The sequence below is a fragment of the Rhinolophus sinicus genome, linkage group LG10 (assembly GCF_036562045.2).
Source record: "Rhinolophus sinicus isolate RSC01 linkage group LG10, ASM3656204v1, whole genome shotgun sequence".
Classification (NCBI taxonomy): Eukaryota; Metazoa; Chordata; class Mammalia; order Chiroptera; family Rhinolophidae; genus Rhinolophus; species Rhinolophus sinicus.
The window spans coordinates 30,224,881-30,250,304 of NC_133759.1; the positions used below are offsets into that span (position 1 = coordinate 30,224,881).

Here is a 25,424-nt window from a genome sequence, read left to right on the forward strand (position 1 = left end):
GCCTTTATAAGAAAATTATTTTCTACAAGTAGAAATTGGTTTTTCTCTATACAGAGTGATAGAAATTGGTATTAATTATTACTATTCCAGAGACAGTAATATGTTTAAACCTTTTTATGTTACTTGATTTAACTCAAGAATCTTGTAAAATTGGTTGGTTAACATTTCCAGTCTACCAAAACTGAAACTCAGAAAGGTTAAAAGTCTCCAGGGTCAGTATAGCTGGAATTTGAACCCATGTAGGACTTGACAGTAACTGGGGAAATAAAGTAAATTGGATAGCAAAAAATATTTTTTCTTTTGCCAAATAGTGCCATAAAGCAATAATGGTTCAGAAATGGATTTTTTTCCTTCTAAAAGTTATGTCCACATTCTAAGGACGTCTACCTTTTAAACTAATAACAAATGTGATTATAATTTTCATGATGCCAAGTGCTGTTAAATTTTAGAATTGCAAATGAGTAAATACACAAGCCTCCCTTAGTGCCATATTTTTTGGTTGGATAAATAAAGTAGTATCAAAGTAGTATCAAACTAGAGGTAATTATAATCTAGCCAACACTGTCTTTAGTGTTTAAAACAGAGAAAGACCTAGATTGACCCTTTTTAAACTCAAAATAATTGATTTAAGAGCTAGTCAGTATATCTTGCTGTATTATATAACTGAATATTTTTTACAACGCTGCATTGTATGTATGTTTTACTTATGACTTCTGAATTTAGATGCACTACTTTGTCATTCAAAATAATTTTGGGATTGGTTTTGCCAGAGTAGTCTTCCAAATCATTAAAATCTTTAAGCTTTCAAAAATACTTTCTAGGATCCTTGAGGCGATGTTGATTTTTTTCAGGTGAAGTGCTTGGCAAATACATACTTATGCATGTATATGTACATCATATCACACAAGCACATCATTAATTTTCGTTATTATTGTAAAAATATTGTTGGCAGTTAACAGAAAGTAGTAAACCCTAAATTCACAAAGGTTGCCTGAGTTCTACCCACCCCTCATCCTTCACAGAGTTCTGTAGTCTTTTCTGGAAATTAGCAAGATGTGCTCTAAATCTTTAACATTAGTCTTTTTCGTGACTATATGTCTCTTCTGCTGGTTTGCAGTTGATGTTCCTAAATTCTTAAAACCTCTTCACTCAGTTATCTGAGATTATGTACACTCTGTGTCCTAAAATGATGTGTGTATATGGTTTTCTGAGCTACCAACAGAAATTAGTGTTGGAGCTCACAACCCGCTAAGCCCCATCCCATGTGTACCTACCCGGCTTCTGGCTGGCTTCCATCTAACATAAGGTGGAAAGGATGGGTAAAGGAGAACCAATTCAGCTTCCCCCCAGGAGAAAATTCCCAGAGTTTCTCTATGTCTAGAAACTGCATTTCTAGTCTTGCCAGTGCTTCTCGATTCCAACCTCAGATTTTAAACATTTTCTTCACTAATGTTCAGATTTCCCCCAAGATCTATAAATGAGTGTATGTTCTATGTCATTGTGACTCAGTGGCTATTGTAGTAGTCCTGATACAAAGAAGGTGTTGTCTAATGAAACCAGCTGGGCTTTTTTAAATTAAGTTTATTGGGAGTAACACTGGTTAATAACATTATATAAATTTCAGGTGTACAACTTTGTAATACAACATCTATATACTCTTATTGTGTGCTCCCCACTCAAAGTCTAGTCTTCTCTCACCTTGTATTTGACCCCTGTTACCCTCTCCCTTTTCCCCCCACCTCTTTTCCCCTCTGGTAGCCACCATTCTGTTGTCTGTATCTGTGAGTTGGAAACCAGCTAGTTTTGTACCTAGAAACTGATGGTGACTTTTTTTGTATTCCATCCATGTTACAGTTTCCTATTTAGCATATATGTGTTCTACACCTTTTTTCATCCCCAATATATTTTAGGAATCAGTCCATAAAGAGCTTACTCATTCTTTTTTATAGCCATTATAGTTTTGAATTATATGTTTATAACAATTTATTTAACCAGTTCCCCTCTTAGAGGGCATTTGGGTTATTTTTAATCTTGCTGATTGGTAATAAATGGAATCTTCTCACCAACTAAACAAAAATTCTGCTTCAGTGGACAAGCAAAAATTCTACAATGTTTGTATTTATTATGATTATTAAATATATTGTCAACTTCCCAAATAGATTAAATATCCTCTAAGTTCTCTGTTTGAAGTAGTTGTGGTGGAAATGTATATATAAATTGGTGTATGTGTAAATAATGGTATTCTTTATAGAAATCAAGTATCTTTATTCGTATACTCAGAAAAAATAATCCTGATGATTTTTATACTTATATGTAAATAAAGATGATATTATATAGTAAAGCAAAAATGTCATAAATTATGTCCTAAATTTCAGACTGAGCTGAAGTTACTAATTGATATGATAGGTCTCAGCTGGCACCTCAGCCAATTTTTTTGTTTTATTGAGGTATAATTGACATACAATAAATTGCATGTATTTAAAGTACAATTTCATGAATTTTGACATGTGTGTACACCTGTGAAACTATCACCACAATCAAGATAGTTAACATTCCCTTCAACTCCCAAAAGACTCCATCTGCCCCTAACCTCTGATCTCCTTTGTGTCACTATGGACTGATTTGTATTTTCTGGACCTTTGTATAAATGGAGTTATGCAATATGTCCTTTTTTGTCTAGCTTTTTTCCACACAGCATAATTATTTTGAGATTCATCCATATTGTGGCATGTATTAATAGTTCATTGCTTTCTATTGCTGAGTCGTATCCCATTGTATCAATATACAAAATTTGTTTTTTCACTCACCTAACTATTGATAGACATTGGAGTTGTTTCCCTTTTTTCTTTATTACAAATAAATCTACTGTGAGCATTTGTATACAAGTGTTTGTTTCTTGGGTAAATATCTAAGGGTAGAATGATCAGACCATGTGGTAGGTATATGTTGAACTTTTTAAGAGACTGCAACTGTTTCCAAATTTGTTGTACCATTATATGTACATTCCCACCAACTGAATATGAGAATTCCAGTTTTACCACATCCTCTTTTCAAGTGTTTTTGCTAGTTTCTTTTTCTTATTCTTTTCTTACTCTTGGGTTTTGAGAGCTCTTTGTATGTTCTGGATACAAGTCTTCAATCTGTGACTGCATTTTCATTCTCTTAAGAGTGTTTTTGAAAAGCATAAGTTTTAAATTTTGATGATGTCCAATTTATCACATTCTTTTACGGATCTTGGTTTGGTGTTATATCTAAAAACAATCTGTCTCAGTGTCATATAGATTTTTCTCGTGCTATCGTCTAGAAGTTTTGTAGCTTTAAATTTCACATTTAGATCTGTAATCATTTTTGAGTTAAAATTTGTATATGGTACAAGGTAAATATCAAAGTTCACTTTTTTATATATGGATATATATAATTGTTTAAATACTTGTTTAAAAGCCTATACTACTTTTCTTTGTTGAATAGCCTTTGCATCTTTATCGAAAATTAGTCGTCCATAGATAGGATCTATTTATGGACTATATTATGTTCCATTGATGTATTTGTCTAGCTTAACGCCAATACCACACTGTTATGGTACTGTAAGTATTGAAATCACCAATTTTTCCTTCTTTTTCAAAATCGTTTTGGCTTTTCTAGGTTCTTTGAATCAACATGTCAATTTCTAGGAAATAGAAAAGGAATTGGGATTGGGTTGATCTGTATAGATCAACTTGGCAAAATTAATGTTTTAAAAATATTGAGTCTTCTGACCCGTGAACAAGTTATATCTCTCCATTTATTTAGGTCGTTCATAATTTCTCAGCAAATTTTGTAATTTCACTGTGCATGGCCTTTTACATCCATATTTTATAAATTTTGTTACTACCTTAAATGTTGTTATTTAATTTCAAAATAGGCTAATTATTCTGTACTACTGAGGTAAGTTTTTCCATAGTACTCTACCCAGCGCTCTAGGAATGAGGAGATTTTTCAGTTTAGCCGGTGGGAACAGGGCATTGTTCCCTCTAATCCATACATTGTCACTGTGGGTGACATCACCTCCAACTGAGCAAGAATTGGTTTTGGGGGAGGATGTATGTGTGATAAATCTTACATATTACAATGATTTGTGGCCCTCCAAAGGGCCAGAGTTGCACAAGTTAGGTACACCATGACATTAAAATGCCATAGGGTCAGTCAATTAGGGAAAAAAAATGTTTAAAAATGCTCCTGGGTCAGGGTGACAGGAAAAGAAAGTTGAGAAACACTATTTTAATTATTTTGGATTATTCTTTTCACCAGTCTCAGGTAGAAGACTTACGTACATGTGCTGCGCAATACTTAGCTGAGTACATGAGGGGATATTCTGCAGTTCTCTGGGATTCTCTCCTTGTGCCACCCTCCACTCTGTTACTCTCTTCTGAGAATTCTGTCTCTGTGTTCTCCCCAGACTGTCAGCTCGATCTCAACTCAGGGAAATAGCCTGTTAAAAATATACGTAGCTCTGTAAAAGCCATTTTATTAAAACAGCTGACAGACATTCCACTGAATGTTTTCATATTTACACTTTACATATTTTGTGAAATGGCTATTTTCTGTTACCGCCCAGCAGTATTTTTGACCTAGAAATAATATGTATTAGTTTTCTAAACAGTTGGATTGCTTTTGATAATTAAAATTGCCCAATTATAGATGCCATCACCTCTACTTCCTTTTATTTTTATGGAACCTGGTTTTGGTATGTAATTTTGGTGTTTTATTTTTCTCTTATGAAAAGCAAGAAAGCCTTAGCCTAGGAGGATCTGATTACTGCTAAATCTGTAGGAGAGAGTAAATTCAGTATTTAGAATAGGGTGCTCTGTGGATTTGTCTATTTAATGTTACCACTGATAGGCAATGTCTAGATTACAACATTAATTAATACCTAGATTCTAAACTTTCTAAATAGAATTTGCCTCAGGGTAAGAACCATGCCTTAGAAAAGGGATCTTAGTGATGGAATAGCTAAATCATTTCTGTTACAGATAAAGGAAAACTAAGGCCCTTGCAGTTTATTTGATTTGGTCACTAACATCCAGTTTAGTTTTCTGTCCATGTTGTGTCAACCCTCAGTCCTGCTTAGGTGCTTAGTATTACAAGAAATTTCTTAGCGTTACTCTTGTTAGTATAAGTATATAAGCCCTTAGTATATACTTGCTGGCTTAATTTGGTATAATTTGGTGTGTTGGTTCATTCCCTTGACAAATTCAAGCCAGTTGCTGTGCTGAGTGCTGGGGAGACGAGGCACATGTGTTTTTCACCCCTGCTCTTCCATGCTCGTTCCTGACTCAGCATGTCAGTTTTGCCCACGTTGCCTCCAGCTCCCTTTGCCTCATGTTGAACTTCTGTTCATTCTTCAGGTTGCAGCTTATAGTATACAGAACTCTAAGACGGTCCACGGGATTCTCATCCCCTGGTGTGTTATATATTTTGTATAATCTCCTGCAGTTGACTTTAGGAAAGTGACATTAGCTGCATGGACCTGACCTAATTACATGAACTCTATTAAATCTGAATCTGGAGTCGGCAACAAGGGGAGTAAGGGATTTGATGTGAGGCAGGTCCTCTGTTGCTGACTTTGAAGATGGGTCACGTGGCAAGAACTGTGGCAGTCTGTAGAAGCAGAGGGGCAACAAGTCCAAATAGCTGATACATGGGTTGTCGTGTGTACGCCAAAGTACCTGTAATAGCCACAGTCGGATTTGGGAAAGGAAGCTAAACTTCTTGTCCATCCCACCCAATATCATGTATTCACAAAGAAAATATGTTTTATTTGAATTACATAATTTTAGATTATCTACTATGAAATTTAGTGATTTCATTAACGGTAGGTTAATTGCTAAATATATATACATTTTCCATAAAATTAGTGACAAACCCTTGATGTGTTTTTTCATATTGTAATATTATTTGTTGCATAAAACATGTAAATTATACAAATATTATAAACTAGTAATGTACCATTTTTTCTTTGGTAGTTTTCATAGAGAATCAATGATTTGTATATTGCTTACCAAAGCATGTTCTCTTGTAGAAGCTCAAAAAATAATAAATTAATCATTTTAGAATACATTTATCTTTATATGTGAGAAAAAATGTCAGTTACAAAATGCTATATGTTAAGTTTTTATCATTGGTTTGGGAGATAAATATGTACTGTGAGGGTGTTGGGGGTTTGTTTACACAGAAACTAAATTCCATTAATTTTTTTTTGTTTGGGTTTTTTAAGACTGCCTTGCACCGATTTCTGGTAATAAAATTTCTGTTTTTATTCTTAATTATTTTGTGGACTCAAATTTGTGGTTGTGGGAAGGGCATGCGTACGAAGAGTGTGAATAGCTTTCTTTTCCAGTTTTCAGGTGATTTGTTAATTTTCATTTTCAGTAGTTCAGGAAAACAAAGCTTGCCAAACCAACAAAGAAAGCTACTGTTCTTATGCTATCATGTCGGAGTTCGTGTCTCCTGCCAATTTCTGATACGCTTTTCAAAACTCTTAATTCAGATGTATTTAAATTGATATTTTGGAAAAATGATGAAGCTCTAATGTCTAACTTTCTTCTCCATCTTTTAATCTTTTTAAAATTATGAAATATAACATGCTTAAAATATGTAAAAGATATGTGGAATATAATAAAATATTTAAATATATCCACTACCCAGATCAAGAAACGGAACATTGCTAGTACCTCAGGAGTGCCCTCTGTGCCCACTTCGTGATCAGGACTGTTTCCTCCCACCCTACAGTGTAGCTAGTGAGCTGACTTTCATAACAGTCCTTTTCTTAGTTTTATCATTTTGCCACTTAATTATTCCCCCTAAGCAATATATAATTTCATTTTACAAGTTTTTTAATTAAATGAATCAGACCGCACGTATTCTTTTGGGTCTGGGTTCTTTTGTACGACAATATCTTGTTTTTAAAATGTATCTGTGATATGGATAGCTAAAGATTAGTCATAGTATTTCACTGAATACACCGTTTATTCGTAGTCTACTGTTTATGGGTAGTTGGGTTTCCAGTTTTTGCGTATTTTGAACAATGTAGCTATTCATAAGCATGTCTTCTGTTACATGAGCATGAATTCCTAAAGGGTATATATACCTAGGCATAGAATTTCTGGCATACATGCTAAGCATATATTTAACTTACTAGAGAATGCCATATTATTTAAAAAATGTATAGTCCCATGAGCACTGTATGAGAATTTTTATTGGTCCACATACTTGGACCAGGTTCTTAGTTTTTGTCATAATTCTTCATTTAGCCATTCTGTTTGCTATGTAGTACTGTCTCATTAAACTTGTAAAGTTTGAGGTTTTTTGAGGGTAATGTCAAGTATCTTTTTATATGTTTATTAGACATTCATATAGCCTCTTTTGTGAAGTGCTTATTAAATCTCTTGCCAGTTTTTCTTTTGAGCTTTCTCTTTTTTTTATTAATTTGCAACAGTTCTTTATATATTCTTGATATGATCCCTTTGTGAGCCGTGGATGTTGCAAATATCTTCTTCCATTCCAACATGCCTTTTCACTATGGTGTCACTGAACGTGCAGTCTTAATTTTCATGTAGTCAAAGTATTCAGTATTTTCCTTTATGATTAATGCTTTTGATGTTTAAGAAGTATTTCCCCAACTAAGTCATAAAAATAATATCCTATATTCATTTCTGAGAGCTTTATTATTTTGCTTTTTACATTTAGCTTTATGTTAATGTACTTGCAGTTAAATTAGGTACATGTGAGGTAATGTGTTTTTGTTTTTCCAAATGGGTACCAAATAAGTTGTCACAACACAGTTTAGTTGACCATATTTTGTTGACTATTTTCTTATTTTTGAGTTTTGAGAGGTCTTTATAGATTATGAATGCATGTTATCTGTCACATATGTGATTGCCAAATGTTTTCTCCAGTCTATACTTTGTTTGTTTATCCTCTTAACTGTGTCTTCCCTCAGAGCAAAAGTTCTTCATTTTTTTGAAGTTTAATTTATCAACTTTATGGATTGTGCTTTTGGTATCATACCCTGGAATTCTTTGCCCAACCTATATATTTTTTCCTATCTTTCTATAAGTTTTAAAATTTTAGATTTGGCAGTTAGATCTATGATCCTTTTTAAGTTAGCTTTTGTATTAGGTGTTAAGTATACATCAATGTTTATTTTCTGGCATGTGGATATCAAGGATCATTTATTGAAAAGATTATATTTCCATTTAATTGTTTTTGTACTTTTCGTCAAAAGTCAATCGATTATTTTTGTGTGCATTTATTTCTGAACTCTTTATTATGAATATGTCTTTCCCTTTTGTCATACTGCACTGCCTTGATTACTGCAGCTTTGTAGTAATTCTTGCAATCACCCGTGTTCTTTTCTTTCAAAATTGCCTTGACTATTCTAATATAGTCATGTAAATTTCAGGTTGTTAATATTTACAAGGAATCTTGCTGAGATTTTTGATTAATATTGCATTGAATCTATAGATCAAATTGACATCTTAGCAATAATGAGTTTTCCAATCCATAAACATGTTATCTCCATTTTCTTTAGGTTTTATTTCTTTCACGAGTGTTTTATAGTTTTCAGCATACGAATCCTGCAAATTTTTGTTAGGTTTATACCTAAGCATTTTTCTTTTATTTTTCTCTCTTTCTTTGATTCTTTTGCATTGTATAATAAATGTACAGTTTTTTTAAATTTGATTTCCAGTTAATGGAAATGTAGAAATAGTATGTAGAAATACAATTACTTTTTGTATCTAGACCTTGCATTCAGAAACTTTAATAAACTCATTCTAGGATTTTAAAAAATAGATTCCTAGTGATTTTCTCCACAAACAATATGCTATGTATGAATAGAAAACAGTTTTATATCTTCCTTCCCAATCTACATACCTTTTATTTCATTTTCTTGGCTTATTTCACTGACTAGGACTTCCAGTAGGAGAATGTATAGGAGTGACTGGAGTCGCCAGCCTTTCTGGGTTCCTGATCTTAGAGGGAAAGCATTCAGTCCTTCACCATGAAATAGGATATTAGCTGTAACTTTTGTAAATGCCCTTTATCAAGTTAAGGAAGTTCCCTTCTATTTCTAATCTGCTGGAGTTTTGTTTTTTTTAATCATGAAAAGATGTTGTTTTGTTAAATGCAATGAGCTTATGATATTTTTTTTTCTTAACTAGTCTATAATATGCTGAATTACATTGGTTGATTCTATTTGAAGGAGACTTGTAATTTCAGAATAAACCCCACTTGGTTGCGATGTATTATCCTTTTCATGTATTGCTGGATTTGCTAATATTTAGTTAAGGGATATCTATGTCTATGTTGATGAGTGATGTTAGTCTGCAGTTTTCTTGTAATAATCTTGGCCTGGTTTGGGTATCAGGATGATAACATAAAGTGGGAAGTGTTGCCTTTTCTGCTTTGTAGATGTGCCAATTGGTATTATTTCTTCCTGAGATGTTTAGTAGAACTCACCATTGAAACTCTCTGGGTTTGGAGTTTTATTTCTTGGAATATTTTTACCTATGAATTAATTTTCTTTTTTTTAATAGCTATAGGATTATTTGGGTTACTTATTTTTTTCTTGAGTAATTTTTGTGTCTTTTAAGTAAGGACTTGGTCTTGTCATCCAAATTGTGGAATTTTTCATACTATTCCTTAATCTTTTTCATCTTTGAGGTTTGTACTGATAGTCCTCTGTTTCATTTCTAAATCTGCTTCTGTCTTTTTTTCTTTTGTCATTCTGGCTAGAGGATTATCAATTTTATTGTGTGATTTTTGTTTTTTTCCCCCCCAAAGTAAACAGCATTGGGATTATTAATTTTCTCTGTTGCTTTCCTGTTTTCACCTTCATTGATTCCTGCCCTTTGTCATTTCTGTCCTTTCCCTTGCTTTGTGGTTATTTTATTCTTTTTCTGGCTTCTTAAGTGAAAGATTATTAATTTGAGAACTTCGTTTGTGATAGAAAATGTAATAGATAAATTGCCCTCTAATGGCTGATTTAACTTCATCCCATAAATTTTGATATGTTGTAATTTCATTTTCAGTAAGTTCAAAATATTTTCTAATGCCTCTTGAGATTTCCTCTTTACATGGGTTATTTAGAATTAGTTTACTACTTTTATTCTACCTTACTATTAAAGTATCATGTTTCCCCAAAAATAAGACCTAGCTGGCCCATCATCTGTAATGCATCTTTTGGAGCAAAAATTAATATAGGACCCGGTCTTATTTTAATACAAGACTGGGTCTTATATAAGACCATGTCTTATATTAATTTTTGCTCCAAAAGATGCATTAGAGCTAATGGTCCGGCTAGATCTTATTTTCAGGGAAACACGGTATCTACTTTGATTTCTGTATACTTGGGGATTTTCCAACCATCTTTCTATTATTGATTTATAGTTTAATTTTGTTACGGCCAACGGCCAGAGTACATACTTAGTATGATTTCAGTTTATCTTAGTTTGTTAAGGTATAGTATATTGCCCAGAGTATGGTCTGTCTTTATGAATGTTTCAAGTGCAGTTGAAAATAATGTGCATTATTTTGTTCTTAGGTTGAGTGTTCTATAAATGTCCAGTTAGGTTCAGTTGATTGATAGTATTGTTCAGGTCATCTGTATCATTGCTAATTTTTCTCTTTACTTGTTTTATGCTGAAGTTTCTTGTAATTGTGGATTGTCTATCTCTCCCTTCATTTTTGTAAGTTTTTGTTTCCATACATTTTGAAGTTCTGTTATTAGGTGCATATACATTAGGATTATCATTTGATGAATTGACCCTTTTGCCATTATGTAATATCCTCCTTCATCCCTGGTAATTTCCCTTGTTCTGAATTCTATGTCTGATATTATTATAGCCACTTTAGCTGTCTTTTCATTACTGTTTGCATAGTATCTGTTTTAACATCTTTTTACTTTTCGCATATCTATATCATTATATTTAAAATGATATAATGGTTTCTTGTAGATAGCGTATGATTAGGTAATGGTTTTATATCCAAAATAATCTGTTCTTTCAAATGGTGTGTTTAGAGCTTTACATTTAATGTGTTTGTTGCAGTGGCTGGAGTTTGATCTCCCATTCTATTATTTTTCTTTGTCTCTTTTCATTTTTGGTCCTCTGTTCCCTCTTTCCTTCCTTATTTTGGATTATTTGGATATGTTTAGTACTATTTTTATGTTCTTTTTGCATTTTTACCATCTCTGTTTATTATTTTCTTGATAGTTGATCTAGGGGTTATAGTAATAATATACATATATATCTTTTCACAGTGTATGTAGAGTTAATATTTTACCACTTTAAGTTAAAAAAACACAAAAAACAAAAGCCCTTGCTCTCCCTGCTTTATGTCAGAGTTGCCAGGTAATCTATGTAATACATTAAACTCCTTGCCAGGTAACATTAAAATATTTTGCTTTCAATAAATTGTGCTTCCTTCATGCTTGAAGATCTGTGTTTCTTTCCCTCTGGTATCATTTCTTTTCAGCCTAAAGAACTTCCTTTAACATTCTTGTAGACGAAGTCTGGTGGGAATGGAATTTTTCTATTTCCTTCATCTGAGAAAGTTTTTATTTTACCTTCATTTCTAAAGGACGTTTTCATGTGATACAGAATTCTTGATAGTTTTTTTTTTCTTTTTTTTTTTTTTCAGTTTTCTGGTCTCCATGGTTTCTGATGAGAAATCAATCCAGTCATTGGAATCTTTCTTTTATATGTAACTTATCTTTAAAGCAGCCTGAGCAAAATGATTCTTGTCTTTATCTTTGGGTTTTAACATTTTGATCATTATGTGTCTTGGCATAGTTTCCTTTGCGTTTATCCTATTTGTGCCTTACTAAGCTTCTTGAATCTGTAAATTTGTGTCTTTTACCAGAATTTGAGAAATTTCCAGCCTTTATTTCTTCAAAAAATTTTGTGTACCAGTTTCTCCTCTCCTCCTGGGACTCCAGTGAAACAAATGTTAGACCTTTGAAATTGTCCCAGCTGGTATTGTGTTAAATAACAGATAGACATACTGACAATTTTCCTGCATAAAAGGGTAACAGTTTTTATAAAGGTATTGACAGTCTGTTTGACATGTAACTAAGGGGGGAATCTGCTTTGGATTCAACTGCTAAATGAAAAACAACATGTAAATTATATAAAACACTTAAAAAGAATATAAAAAATCACTTAAAATCATTACCACACAAACTGATTTTAAAAATATTTTCATAATTTAATAAAATGGGTAATTTTGTTTCCCACCCTCAAAAAAGGTTTCTGTGTGTGGTATATTTACAGACCCATATTGATTTCACCAGTGTCTGCCAACCATGAGTAAGCCATGTTCGTGATTTGCTGGTGCTGCATGTTCAGATTGTCTTTATTTGAGAAATGTATACTTAATGTAACAGTTAAATATCATGGCTATGTGTGGTGTATGTGCATGCATTTGTGAAAATCTAGATTTCTTTTTCGCAGCTTGTTATTGTATAAAATGTCATCTTGTGCTCAAGATTAATATTTAAAGTTGTGTAAGGTCATGTTTGAGTAGCTTTGTTTATGGTAGATGTTTATGAATGGAGTCAGTTATCCTTTTTTCACTCCAAGGCACTGATTTAATCCCCAAAATAAGCTTCCTCAAGTAGTATAATTAGTGAAGTTATTTGTTAGATATATCTTCCTTGTTTACTAGCCATAAATGAAACTTAATAATTTGTTTACATATATAAATCTTTCAGTTACATGTATAGTCTAATGCAATGTGATATTTTTGTGTTAAAATAATTTATCTTATGTTAGATTCTCCTGTTTCTCCTATTTTATGTGATTTTCCCAAGAAATGAAAATCTCTCGCTTTTCTTCCTAGACTTTGTACTGTAAGCGTCACCTAATTGTAATTAACCCAAATTGAAGGCTGTAAAAAAGAATATTAAGATTGTCGTGCTGTGGAAATTTTTTCTCAAGTGGGACCATAGTTCTATAGTTACAGAAGCGTGATGAATCCTTTGTTACTGCTGTGATTTTTTTAAATGTTATTTTCTAAAATGCAGCATATGTGCAGATATTTATGTATAAACACATGTACGTGAAGAATGATTGCTACCTCATTTTTGCTGTTAACTTGTTTAAACTATCAAGGAAGAGAAGAGGTCCAGAGTATAATAGCAAGAGGGACTTGGACCTAGTTAGTCAGGCGAGCTAGACTCTCGTCTGTGCCCTCCAGTAGTTCAGCCTCTCTGAGCCCTGCTTTTCTCATATGTAAAATGAGGTGATCGAACATGATGAACTCTAAGGCAATTTCTGTTCTTAATATGTTACTTAGACAACTCTGTAACTGTTCCATTTGTTTATGAATTAAACTATATCACTTAAGCCTAGGTTATTTCACAGCAATTTTGGGGGGTAAGGAGTGATACTTCAGCAGATTTTTAGCTTAGAATCCAGTTAATGTTCCTTTATCTTTTGCTACATTTTCACTTCAATGGGTAGTAACAAAAATTGATTTGAAATGTCTTCTCTAGGTATCTTGTTTGTTCTGATACTTCCTTCATACCACATTGTCTGGAAAACTCAAGAATCTAGAAAAAGAGAATATCAGAGTCTATATAAAAGTCACAAAGTGGCAGAAACTGGCTGCTTACTTATGTTCATTCATTTTCCCCCTTCTTCTAAGGTGCTGAGCTCTGATTTTGTTTGGGTATCTTATCCCTCACTTCACTCACTAGAAGATGACCCTGTTCCCACCTCTAGGGGTGATTAAGTGATTGATTTAGACATAGAAGGCTACAGGAGACCAGCCCATGAGAAGTGAAAGGAAGTTATGTGGGTGCCTTCTGGACCAAGTTTCCTCATTGCTTAAAAAGAGACACGGAGGAGAAAGCACCAGGGAACCCAGTCATAGGGGACCCCCAATATTGTGAGGTTTACCTTCTGGAGTCCTACTAGGTTCTCACAGTAAACATAGAGAAAACTCCCTTCATGCTTCCAACAGGGAGAGGGGAAAAGGGGCCATTTTGAAATATGCCAGAGCACTCTGTTCTTAATAAGATCTGCCCCCAGGGGAAACTAATTAACCAGGGCCTAACTTGCTGGGATATTATCAGAGCCTGACTTTCCTGGGAGAAGGGAAATGCCTAACTCCATCCCACTCTAGCCATCCTGTCCCACGGTTGAGGGTATGGGTGGGGGTACTGAAAACACTTGTGAAGTTCACAAACCAAAGGCACAGGCTCACAAAAAGACCTAATCGTAGAATGTAGACTCTCTCACTCAAAACACCTTATTGTAGTACTGCTCACCTTTTCACTTAAAGGAATCACTTTACAGCTTCTCTTTGGCATATCTGAATTGTTAGCCCCACTATGCTTACACTTTGCTGCCATTATTAAGTAAACTAAGTGTTACTTGAACGTAAGCACTGCAGTGGCCTGGTGGTTGATCTGATAATGGCAACAGCTACTAAGTGACTACCTAGCAAGGAACATACTGGACAAAAGGAAGATTTACTTCCTAGATAGGATTGTGCAAAATTTCATCATGCTACTCAGAACGGAGTACAATTTAAAACTTAGGAATTGTTTATTTCTGGAATTTTATAATACCCAGTCTTACTTTAATATAATATAAGACCCAGTCTTATATCAGGTAAGACTGGGTCTTACATAATGTAACATAATACTGGGTCTTATATTAATTTTTGCTCCAAAAGACGCATTAGAGTTGATGGTCCGACTGGGTCTTATTTTCAGGGAAACACAATTAGTTGATAAGCTAATTAGAGTCTGATGGAGGGAATCATAAAAAGTGACCTCTAAGCATTTTACTGTAATAAGTGTATTTATCAGCCAGTTTTAAATATTGGGCCAAGGGATTTTCATTGACAAGGTGGAGTTCACTAACAGTTCAGTGTTAATCTTCATTGCATAGACCATACCCCAATACATTATCTGTAACTCCCATTTTGGGATTAAATGATGTGAGAATTTAGACACTTAAGAATCAAACTTGGGTCCAAACCTCTCCATATGTTTTGTTTGCCTTAGTGTTTCAGTTGTCTCAGCCACACCCAATTCAACAGCACTTTTTTTGGTAGCTTGCCTTTATTGAGCCTTTATAATAAAGCATTCATTGCAGTGATCGTGGAAACAATTTACTTTTTCCTTCCTGTTTCATCAGTTTAAATAATATTTAAGTAAATCACGTAGTTATGATTACTGGTACAATTGGCACAAACAGTTGTAACAAATAACATCTTACTCTTGATAAACAGACACCCAGTGGTGGGGATGAAAGTGAATGGTCTTATTAGTGTTGCCCAGTAGTCAAAATACATGGTATGCCAAACTCACCATTAGTTTTACTCAGGAAACAGAATATTGATTAATCATGTGAGTCAGTTAAATGAAGGTTGGTTAAGAGCTTCTCATGTTTTATAATTTTAGATAACCATTCCTCTTTTGGTGAACATTTAAATTGTTTCCAGCATTTTGCTTCCTGTGATGATCAATAAATATACTTAATCATTTTGTTTGTACACACACAGGAATGTCTTTATCTAATTCCATGAAATAGAATTAGTATATATAAAAAGAGAGTCATTTTTTCATTAAAATATTGCTAAAAGCAATTGTAAATATTTTGTTGCCCCAGTTTCAATATTTAACTGTAGTAAAGTAAAATATGATAGGTTAAAAAAATTTTTAATTGACCAATTTGTTCCCCTTTTTTTCCCTTAAATTTGCTTTTTAGAGAGGGAAAACTGTTCGTGAGTCATAAAATACATTAATAGGATTCAAGGCATTGAGTCATAGATATCCGGACATCTCTCACTCATAAATGACTCATTTTGTGTGTGTGCTGTGTCTGTGGTTTATTCTGTGTAATAGATATGTTTCTCAATTTGAGTAGATGTGATGATATTTGAGCACTCTGGGGAAGTTTGCTGTTTAAATGATTAACACTGAACAGCCTTAATTACAATGATTAAGTTAGGACTCAACTTTCAGTAAAGTTTGATATTTAAGTTCTGTTTTAGTTTTTTCAGTGACTATTTGTTCAGTAATTTCTGTGCAGAGAATTCTTGCTAGGGTATATGTTGGAATAAAAAAACATGGTCTATGGTTAGAGAAACAAGAACTCCTAGCTTACTAAACAATAGTGATAGCTACGAGACCAACCTCCCTTTACTGGAGCACCTGTTACTATATAAGGATAAAAACAGTATCACAAATACATTAAAATTATATGAAGAAATATATGAAGAGTCAGCGATAATTGTGTTACACACATCTTTATAATACCTTTATGTACTACAGCGAAGCCTTTTAGGAATGCCTATGAATATTTTTAACCTCTCTTTTGACTAGCAGTTTTTTTCCTAATTTATTCTTAGTAGTCTTACTGTCCTTTCTTAGAGTAATTGGTGTATTGCCAAACTAGAAAATTACTACAATGTGAAATAATTTTTTTCTTTTTTTTAAATCTCGGAAGCTATACTATTCTAATGTGGTAGGAGACCACAAAATAATAAAAGGTTTAACTTCTAGACTATTAAGAGATACTGTGGTCTGGGTTGGTGGGGCAACTTTGCTCTCTAATCACTTGGGGTGTCGTTCTTGGCACTTTTCTGGGATGTCGGCCTACCTCTGCATGGCCAAAGTTGGCTCAGCTTCGCATCTGCCTCCCAACTTGTGGGAAGTGGGCAAGTATTAGTCCATCTCTAAGATGGTTTTCTTTTTTGTGAAGATGACTTGAAAGTTGTGCCTCTCACTTCGGCTCACATACTGTTGGTGCATACTAAGTAACAAAACTTCAAGGCAAGCGAGGAGAGTATTCTCTCACTGAGTGGGTCAATAACCAGCTAAAACTATTCACATGGACAAAGGGGAAAATGGACATTTGAAGACAACTAACAATCTGTCACAAAAGCCTGTATCAAAAAAAATTGGATGTAAGTTTCAAAATAAGTATTTCTAAATGAATAGCTTTCTCAGATGCAGCCAAGTCAGCAACACTCTGAGTGTGGTAACTTTAGAGAAGGTATAAATAAATATGAATTAAAAATCCCAGAATATGACTTTACCCTAAGATCTTGCTTTTTAAACTGGAGAACATTGTTGCTTAAGGGGAAGAAGTACCTGAAGCCATGCATTAGATGTAGCTTCTCTTCCTGTAGGAAGATTTGGAAGACTATGTATTTTTGGTATTTACAACGATAGGAATATATTTTAGAGCCAAAAATGAAATTGGCAGGAACTTTACGAAAAACCTTCAGATTGTTTTAAGGGATAATTTCAAATCGCCAGAGATATTTTTTCTTTTTGCCACTGTAGGTACTCTTGTGGAAACATTTTGATAAGCAGACTTGTTGGTTTGTTAAGGCTTGTTTTGTTTAATTAGGTCAACAACTTGAAACTGTGTAAAACTTTGGAAGTATATTGGCGTGGTGAGGCAGTATGAAGTACAGGAAATTTGCCCGTGTGTATCAGTAGCATAGGTATCTTTATTCAAAGAAACTCTAAGAAGCTATTTCTTTGTTATCTTAGATTTTTCTTTTATTCTGTGCTGCACTTTATACCATTCTTTTAAAGCCTTTTTTTTAAATTTAGGTTTTCCTTTTCCGAGCAAGAAAATACTCTGTTAATGAGACTTCCAAACTAGACTAGAGTTGTGGAAGTAGTAAGCTAGTAGTTAAGTGGTTTTTCTTCATTTAAAGTATGTTAAAATTAACTTTATATTGGAACTTATGTTCTACCTTTCCTTCTTATCACAGGACAATGAAAAGAGAACACCACTGCATGCTGCTGCCTATCTTGGAGATGCAGAAATCATTGAACTGCTTATTTTATCTGGTATGGTAAGCTCTGTATAAGAGCGCATCACATATTTTTGCCATAATTAATATTTATCAAATTTAATTGATTATTCATATTTGTTTTAATAAAATGAAACTTATTTGTTCATTCTACAAATACTGACCTCGTATCACATGCCAGGTATGTTCCAAAGGCTGGCATACATTAACAAAACAAAGATCACTGCCCTTGTGGAACATATATTCTAATAAAGAAAAACAGGCTATAAAGACAAGTAAATTTTAGGGTGTTAGGAGATGATAAGTGCTATAGCAAAATGAAAAAGTAGATCAGACTAATGAGGTAGGATGAGCATTATATAGGGTAGGGTACTATAAAGAGTATCCATAGTAGGACTCATCAACCACAGAGTAAATGGGGGATGATGACAGTTCTCACAGGGAGGTGATGGTGGCTCAGTCCGTGTATAGCAGTGCAGGTAGTAAGAAATGGTATGATTGTATATATATTTTGAAAGGGATGACAAGATTTCTGTCTTTAAATAGCTTTTATCCAATTCTATTAGGTAAGGGCCTGTAAAACACATTTTAGGGAATTATACTTTATTTTTTAATTTCTTCTAAACTGTTTAAGACTTGGCAGTATGAAGTCAACTGTCTCTTACAGAATAGCTCCTATTGTGCAAACTGCCTCTAGTCCTAAAACAGACAAACAGAGCTTAGAAACATTTTTTTGTAGCCAGATTATTATAAATGATATGTAGTGAGAAAGGATGCATGTGTTTTAATTGTGCTTGTGGTGGCCAGATTGCACAGATACATGTATAATGCACCTGGAGAGATAGTATCATTCTTTTGATATTTGGGAGGAGTGCTGAGAGAAATTTTGAATGATGATTGTATTAAATAGTAGCCTAAACAGAATTTTGCCATTATAAATTTATAAAATATTTTAAATCTGCTTTTTATAACAAATTGTAGGATCATATAGAATTAAATATAGTTAAATGTGGACCTAGCTAATATTCTTCTATTAGTTTCTTCATAAATAACTTTATCACTGATGCACATCCTTGAAGATCTCTGTTCCTCTGTGGACGCGAGCTCACTAGTTTTCAAGTTTTCATCTGAAATGTACTAGAGATAAGAACTGAGGAGGTTCAAGAGAAAAACCATATTCTTAATTGAGTCATATTCTGCTTTAATAATAATAATGAATGGGATACAGGTTCATATATGGAACTTTCATTACAAACATTGTCCAAGAAACAGTTTCCTGTATTATTTTAAGAAATAGCTATGCTAGAAACAGTACTTCTAGTTAGTTTAATGTCTAGGACTTTGGGTAAGAACTCTACTGCTATATTTTTCATTTTAACACAGAATTCTATCATTTACTTTCATTTTAACATGAAGATAACTATGACTCAACATGGAGGGTTTTTCCCCCATTTTTTCATTTTTATACCTAGCAGAAACTTTTCAAATGCTCAAAGTTTGACTTAATCCCTTCCTTTTAAAGTGAATGTTTGTATCAAGGATTTTTAGTTACTTATAGAAGGTTGACTGCCTAGTATTTGTAAGTATAATAGCCACATGAGCCTTATGAGTGTGATAGTATCAGATGTCAGCTTTGAGATAAGCATTTGAGAGAAAGCTTAAATTCTTTTGAATAATTCAGGTAAAAATCATGTATAAAATTAACCATTGTAAATGTATAAAAAGCTATTTCAATGCTTCTTTGAAAAATACTTTTAGTATTATATTTATTGTATTTTACCAGTTTCATGAGGTAATAGCTCATATAGCTATTTTTAAAAGGAAAGATAAAGTTCTAAATTTATTTACAGTTCTCAGAATAAAAAATTAAGTTTTTACTTGTTTCCTGTCATTCTCTTCCTGTCAGAGTATAAACTCCTAGGAGGCAGATTTAGTTTGCTTTGCTCCCTAACGTATTTATTCTCAATGCCTAGAACAGTGTTGAATACGTAATAGGTTCTGAGTGAATACTTGTTGAATGAATGTATGATAATAGCAATGTAAGTTTAAGCTGTCTCCTTTCAGTAACTGTTCACATTTTAGTCTCAGTTTCCCAAGTCTTCAGTGGAAGTAAAAATGGGAGAGGTGGGAATGAGGTGTAGGAGTGTAAGGGTAACAGGAATTAGGTAAGTGGGAAAGGAAAGAAGGCAAATGATTTGTTTCCTATGAGTGCAAAATCAAGCTCTTCCTTAGACTTTGTTTCTCGTCAGACTATCAGCTAGGCTCTAATTTGAGAAAAATAAAGTAAATTAAAAATTTGTTTGGATTTGGAGTAAAATGAGCTGAAATGAAATCCAAGGCTAGATTTCTAAACTAGGACTTCAGTTTTCTACTTAAAAATGAAAAAACCAAAACAAAACAGGCTCTGTATTGCCAAAGCAGATAGTGTAAAGAGCACAACTCTGTGGCCAGACAGATTTGGATGCAAATCCTGGCCTCACCCCTGTGATCTTTGGGAAGCTATTCAATCTGTCAGCCTTGACTTCCTCATCTAATAAGTGGGAATAATATAAAATTTTACAAGCTTAACAAAGCAAATGAGATGATATAGTTAAGATACATAGAAAAGTACCTGGTACATACTCAGAATTTGGGCTATTTTTTTAGGTATCCCTTCTCTTTTCCTCAGTTTTATTTGGTCCTGCCAAATAAATAAATTCCTGATATCACGAATTAGGTTTTTTTGTGACTTTCAGATATACTGTAAAAAAAATTCTCTCCTTCCCATTTTGAAATCCAGTCATTCTGAAATGATAAAGTGGAAGGAGTGACTTAACTATAGGGGGAAATTGGAAAAAGAGCTTATTTACACAATCTAGAAAGACGAAGGGTGAAAGAAAACAGACTCTTTATACTCTTTATCATTGAAGCAAATATGTTCATATTCCACAAATTCTAGAATCAAAAAACAGTCTTTAAAGCTGTACATAAGCGTCTTACTGAATAGAGCCACCAGTAGCTGAACAAATAATGAGGGTTTGTATAATTTATGGATAACAGCGCTCTAACGAGTAAGAAGATAGGGAGTAATCAGGAATGTGTTCCTAACTTTTAAAGTTTATACAGGATGACTACCATGGCCTTCTATAAAAAACCCCTTTACATAATTCAGGAAGACTGAAACTTTAATCAGAATTTTAGTTTAGTGGACTATGGTATTTGTCATAATTTTGTGTATATGAAACGGCTCCTGCTGATTTTTATAAAAAATAATTCAAAAGTGTATTCAAAAATATTTCTCCAGTTCATTCATGTTATATCAGTTTGAAATTTCCATTAACTCTTTGCAAATTGATTAGAATGGTTTCATAGAAGACACAGTAGATAACTTAGAGATCAACAAGTATAAGCCAACTGTTGAAGTCTAAATATTAACAATAGATACCAGAATAACAAGCCAGTAAAAAAAAAACCATTATATTCAAATTTTAGTTAAGAATTTCCAACAATGGATGGATCATCCAGACAGAAAATCAATAAGGAAATATTGGACTTGAACTACATGGTAGTGCAGATGGGCTTAACAGATATTTACAGAACATTCCATCCAACCACAGCAGAATGCACATGCTTCTCAAGTGCACATGGAATATTATCCAGGATAGATAATATGTTAGATCACAAAACAAGTCTTCATAAATTTAAGGTTGAAATTATATTAACCATCTTTTCTAACCACATGGGAAACTAGAAATAAAGTACAAAAGTAAAACTCAAAAATTCACAAATATATGGAGTTTAAACAACATACTACTGAACAACTGATGGGGCAAAAAGGAAATCAAAAGAAACAGCAAAAATTATCTTGAGACAAATTAAAATGGAAATACAACATACCAAAATTTATAGGATGCAGCAAAAGCAATTCTAAGAAGGAAGTTCATAGAGATAAACACCTACATTGAGGAAAAAGAAAATGTTCAAGTAAACAATCTAACTTTTCACCTCAAGGAACTATAAAAAGAACAAAGCCCAAAATTATAGAAAGAAGGAAATAAAGATCAGAGCAAAAATAAAAAGATCAATGAAGCTAAGAGCTCATTTTTTAAAAAGATAAACAAAATAGGCAAACCTTTAGCTAGATTTACCAAGAAATAAAGAATTCAAGTAAATAAAATCATAAATGAAAGAGGAGAGATTATAACTGATACTATAGAAATATAGAGGATCATAAGACAGAACTATGAACAATTTATGTCACCAAATTGGACAACCTAGAAGAAATGGATAAATTCCTAGAAACATACAGATGAAGCATGTACAACATATAACCAAGACTGAATCACGAAGAAACAGGAAATCTGAACAGACCTTTTACTAGTAAGGAGATTGAATCTGTATCAAAAAACTCCCAACAAAATAAAGCCTATGACAGATGGCTTCACTGGTGAATTCTATCAAACTTTAAAGAAAAATTAATACTAATTCTTCTCAAACTCCTCCAAAAAAAATAGAAAAGGAAGGAACTCTTCCAAATTTCTTTTTTACAAGGCCAGCATTGCCCTGATAAAAACCATTCAAGGACACCACAAGAAAAGAAAACTGTAGTCCAATATTCCTGACAAACATACTTCTAGATGCAAAGATCCTCAACAAAATATTAGCAAACTGAATTCAATAATACCTTAAAAAAATTATATACCATGATCAAGTGGGATTTAGTCCAGGGATGCAAGAATGGGTTCAACATCCTTAAATCAATCAATGCAATACACCACATTAACAAAATAAAGAATAAAAATTATATAATCATCTCAATAGATGCAGAAAAAACATTTGACAAAATTTAATGTTCATTTCACAATTTAAAAAAATGCTCAACAAAGTGAGTATAGAGGGAACATAACACAATAAAGGCCATTTATGAGAAGCCCACAGCTAACATCATACTCAAAGGTAAAAAGCTAAAAGCTTTTCCTCTACAGTCAGTAAGAGGACAGGGATGCTCACTCTTACCACTTTTATTCAACATAGTTCTAGAAGTTCTAGCCAGAGCAATTAGGCAAGAAAAAAAATTAAATGTGTCCAAATTGGAAAGGAAAAAGCAAAACTGTCTATTTGCAGATGATATGATATTATATAGAGAAAGCTGTAAAGACTTCACCAAAAACTGTTAGAACTAATAAATTCAGTAAAGGTGCAGGATACAAAATCAACATACAAAAATCTTGCGTTTCTATATGCTAATAACAACTATCAGAGACATTAAGAAAACAATCCCATTTACAGTTGCATCAAAAAGAGTAAAATATCTAGGAATAAATTTAACCAAGGAGGTGAAAGAACTGTACACTGGAAACTGTAAGACATTGATGGAAAAAACTGAAGAAGACACAAATAAATGGAAAGATATTTTATACTCATGGATTGGAAGAATTAACATTGTTAAAAAGTCTATACTAAAAGCAGTCCACAGATTCAATACAATTCCTATGAAAACTCCAGTGGCGTTTTTCATAGAAATAGGAAAAGCAGTCCTGAAATTTGAATGGAACCACAGATATCCCAGATAGCCTAAGCAATCTTCAGAAAGAGCAACAAAGTTGGAGGCTTCATGCCTCCTGATTTCAAACTATTAATATATTACAAAGCTATAGTAATCCAAATGTATGGTATTGGAATAAATACAAACACATGGGTCAATGGAACAAAAAGAGAGCCCAGAAATAAACCCACGCATGTGTGGCCAATTTATGACAAAAAGCCAAGAATATACAATGGGGAAAGGACAGTCTCTTCAATAAATAGGATTGGGAAAACTGACTACTATCTTATACCGTATACAAAAATCAACTCAAAATGGATTAAAGGCTTGAACGTAAGACCTGAAATCATAAAACTCCCAAAAGAAAACATAAAGGGTTAAGCATTTTGGATTTGACACCAAAAGCAAAGGCCGCAAAGGCAGAAATAACAAGCACGACTACATGAAACTAAAGAGCTTCTGCACAACAAAGGAAAGCAACAAAATGAAAAGACAACCTACAGAATGGGAAAAAATGTCTGCAAGCTGTATATCTGATAAAGGGTTGATATCCAAAATATGTATGAAGAAACTCATACAACTCAATAGCAAAAATTTTAAAAATCTGTTTAAAAATTGGGCAGTGGAACTGAATAGACATTTTTCTAAAGAAAACATAAGTATGGCCAACAGGTACATGAAAAGTTGTTCAATATCTTTAACCATCAAGGAAATACAAAGCAAAACAATGAGTTATCACCTCACACTTGTTAGAATGGCTGTCATAAAAAAGGCAAGAGAAACAAATATTGACGTGGATGTAGAGAAAAGGGAACCCAGGAACTGTTGTGCACAGTAGAATATTATTCAGCTATAAAAAAGAAATTCTGCCATTTGCAACAACATGGATGAAACTGGAGGACATTATACTAGGCAAATAAGCCAGACACAAAAAGAAAAATAATGTGTGATCTCACTTATATGCAGAATCAAAAGAAATCAAACTTAGAAACAGAGAACAGATTAGTGGTTGCAGAGGTGAGGAGTGGAGAAGGGAACTATGTAAAGGTGGTAAAGAGGTACAGACTTCCAGTTATAAGTAAGTTCTGGGGATGTAATGTGCAACATGGTGACTATAGTTAGCAATGTTGTATTGTGTCTTTGAAAGTTACTAAGTGACTAGATCTTAAAAGGTCTCATCACCAGAAAAATACATTTTTAACTATGTGAAATGATGGATGTTAATTAAACTTAATGTAATCATATTGTAATATATACATATATTATGTTGTATACTTAAAATTAATACAGTGTTATATATCAATTATAGCTCAGTAGACCTCAGGGAAATAATATCACTCAGAACAGTTGTCTTCAAACATTCTCATATATAGACTCTTAAGGTTCTGTAGTGGTGCTCCAGGGGTTCTACTTAAATTTTATTTGAATGCCATGGTTGTTGAGACCCAAATTAGACGATGATTTCCAAACTCCTAATTTCAAAACTACCTTATAATCATATTGAATGAATTTTAAAGAAGTTTAGTTATAAATTAGAATTGAAACTAGGTGTTTGACCCTAGATAAAGAAGAGAATTACGGTGCATAGAGATAAAAATAGGCAACAAATTAAACTAATTTGTTCACAGTTAGTAATGAAAACAGTGTAGAAAAGTGTAGATTGCTCTTACGCTTCATGTTAATTAGCAATGACGTTACATTAGGTTAACCTTAACTAGTGTAGTGTTAAGAAAATTAAGCAATGTGAAATAATCCCCACATAGTTCTAGAATTACACAAAAGTCATAATATGCTTCAATAAGAGCACACAATAAAATAAATTACTGTAATTTTGTATTATAATAACTACTTTGGCGTCCATGGCAAGGTTATTTGTTCCTAAAATATTTCTCTAAAATGAAAACTGAAGAATATGAAAAAAATTGAGATCATTCTATAGAGTCATGTTATCCCTTGTTCATGTTTCATGTTTTGATTGTTTTCTGATTTCCTATGTTGAAAAATTAGGAAATTACCTTCTCTAATTTGTTTTACTCTTGTTTTCATTGTCAGGAATTATGACTTTACATTCTGT

General features: G+C 33.1%; 1 protein-coding gene across 10 annotated transcripts in view; it reads left to right on the forward strand.

The window, feature by feature from the left end:
- The window catches only part of ANKRD28 (ankyrin repeat domain 28), a 149,589-nt gene that overhangs the window by 59,112 nt on the left and 65,053 nt on the right, over nucleotides 1-25,424 (forward strand). For all 10 annotated transcript variants that reach the window (XR_012489658.1, XM_019725988.2, XM_074312813.1 and 7 more), the window contains one exon: nucleotides 17,785-17,863. Coding sequence is in view for 9 of the 10 variants with exons in the window: in XM_019725988.2 (XP_019581547.1) it covers nucleotides 17,785-17,863 (79 nt within the window). In the remaining variant the exon portion in view is untranslated. The remainder of the gene's footprint in view (nucleotides 1-17,784; nucleotides 17,864-25,424) is intronic.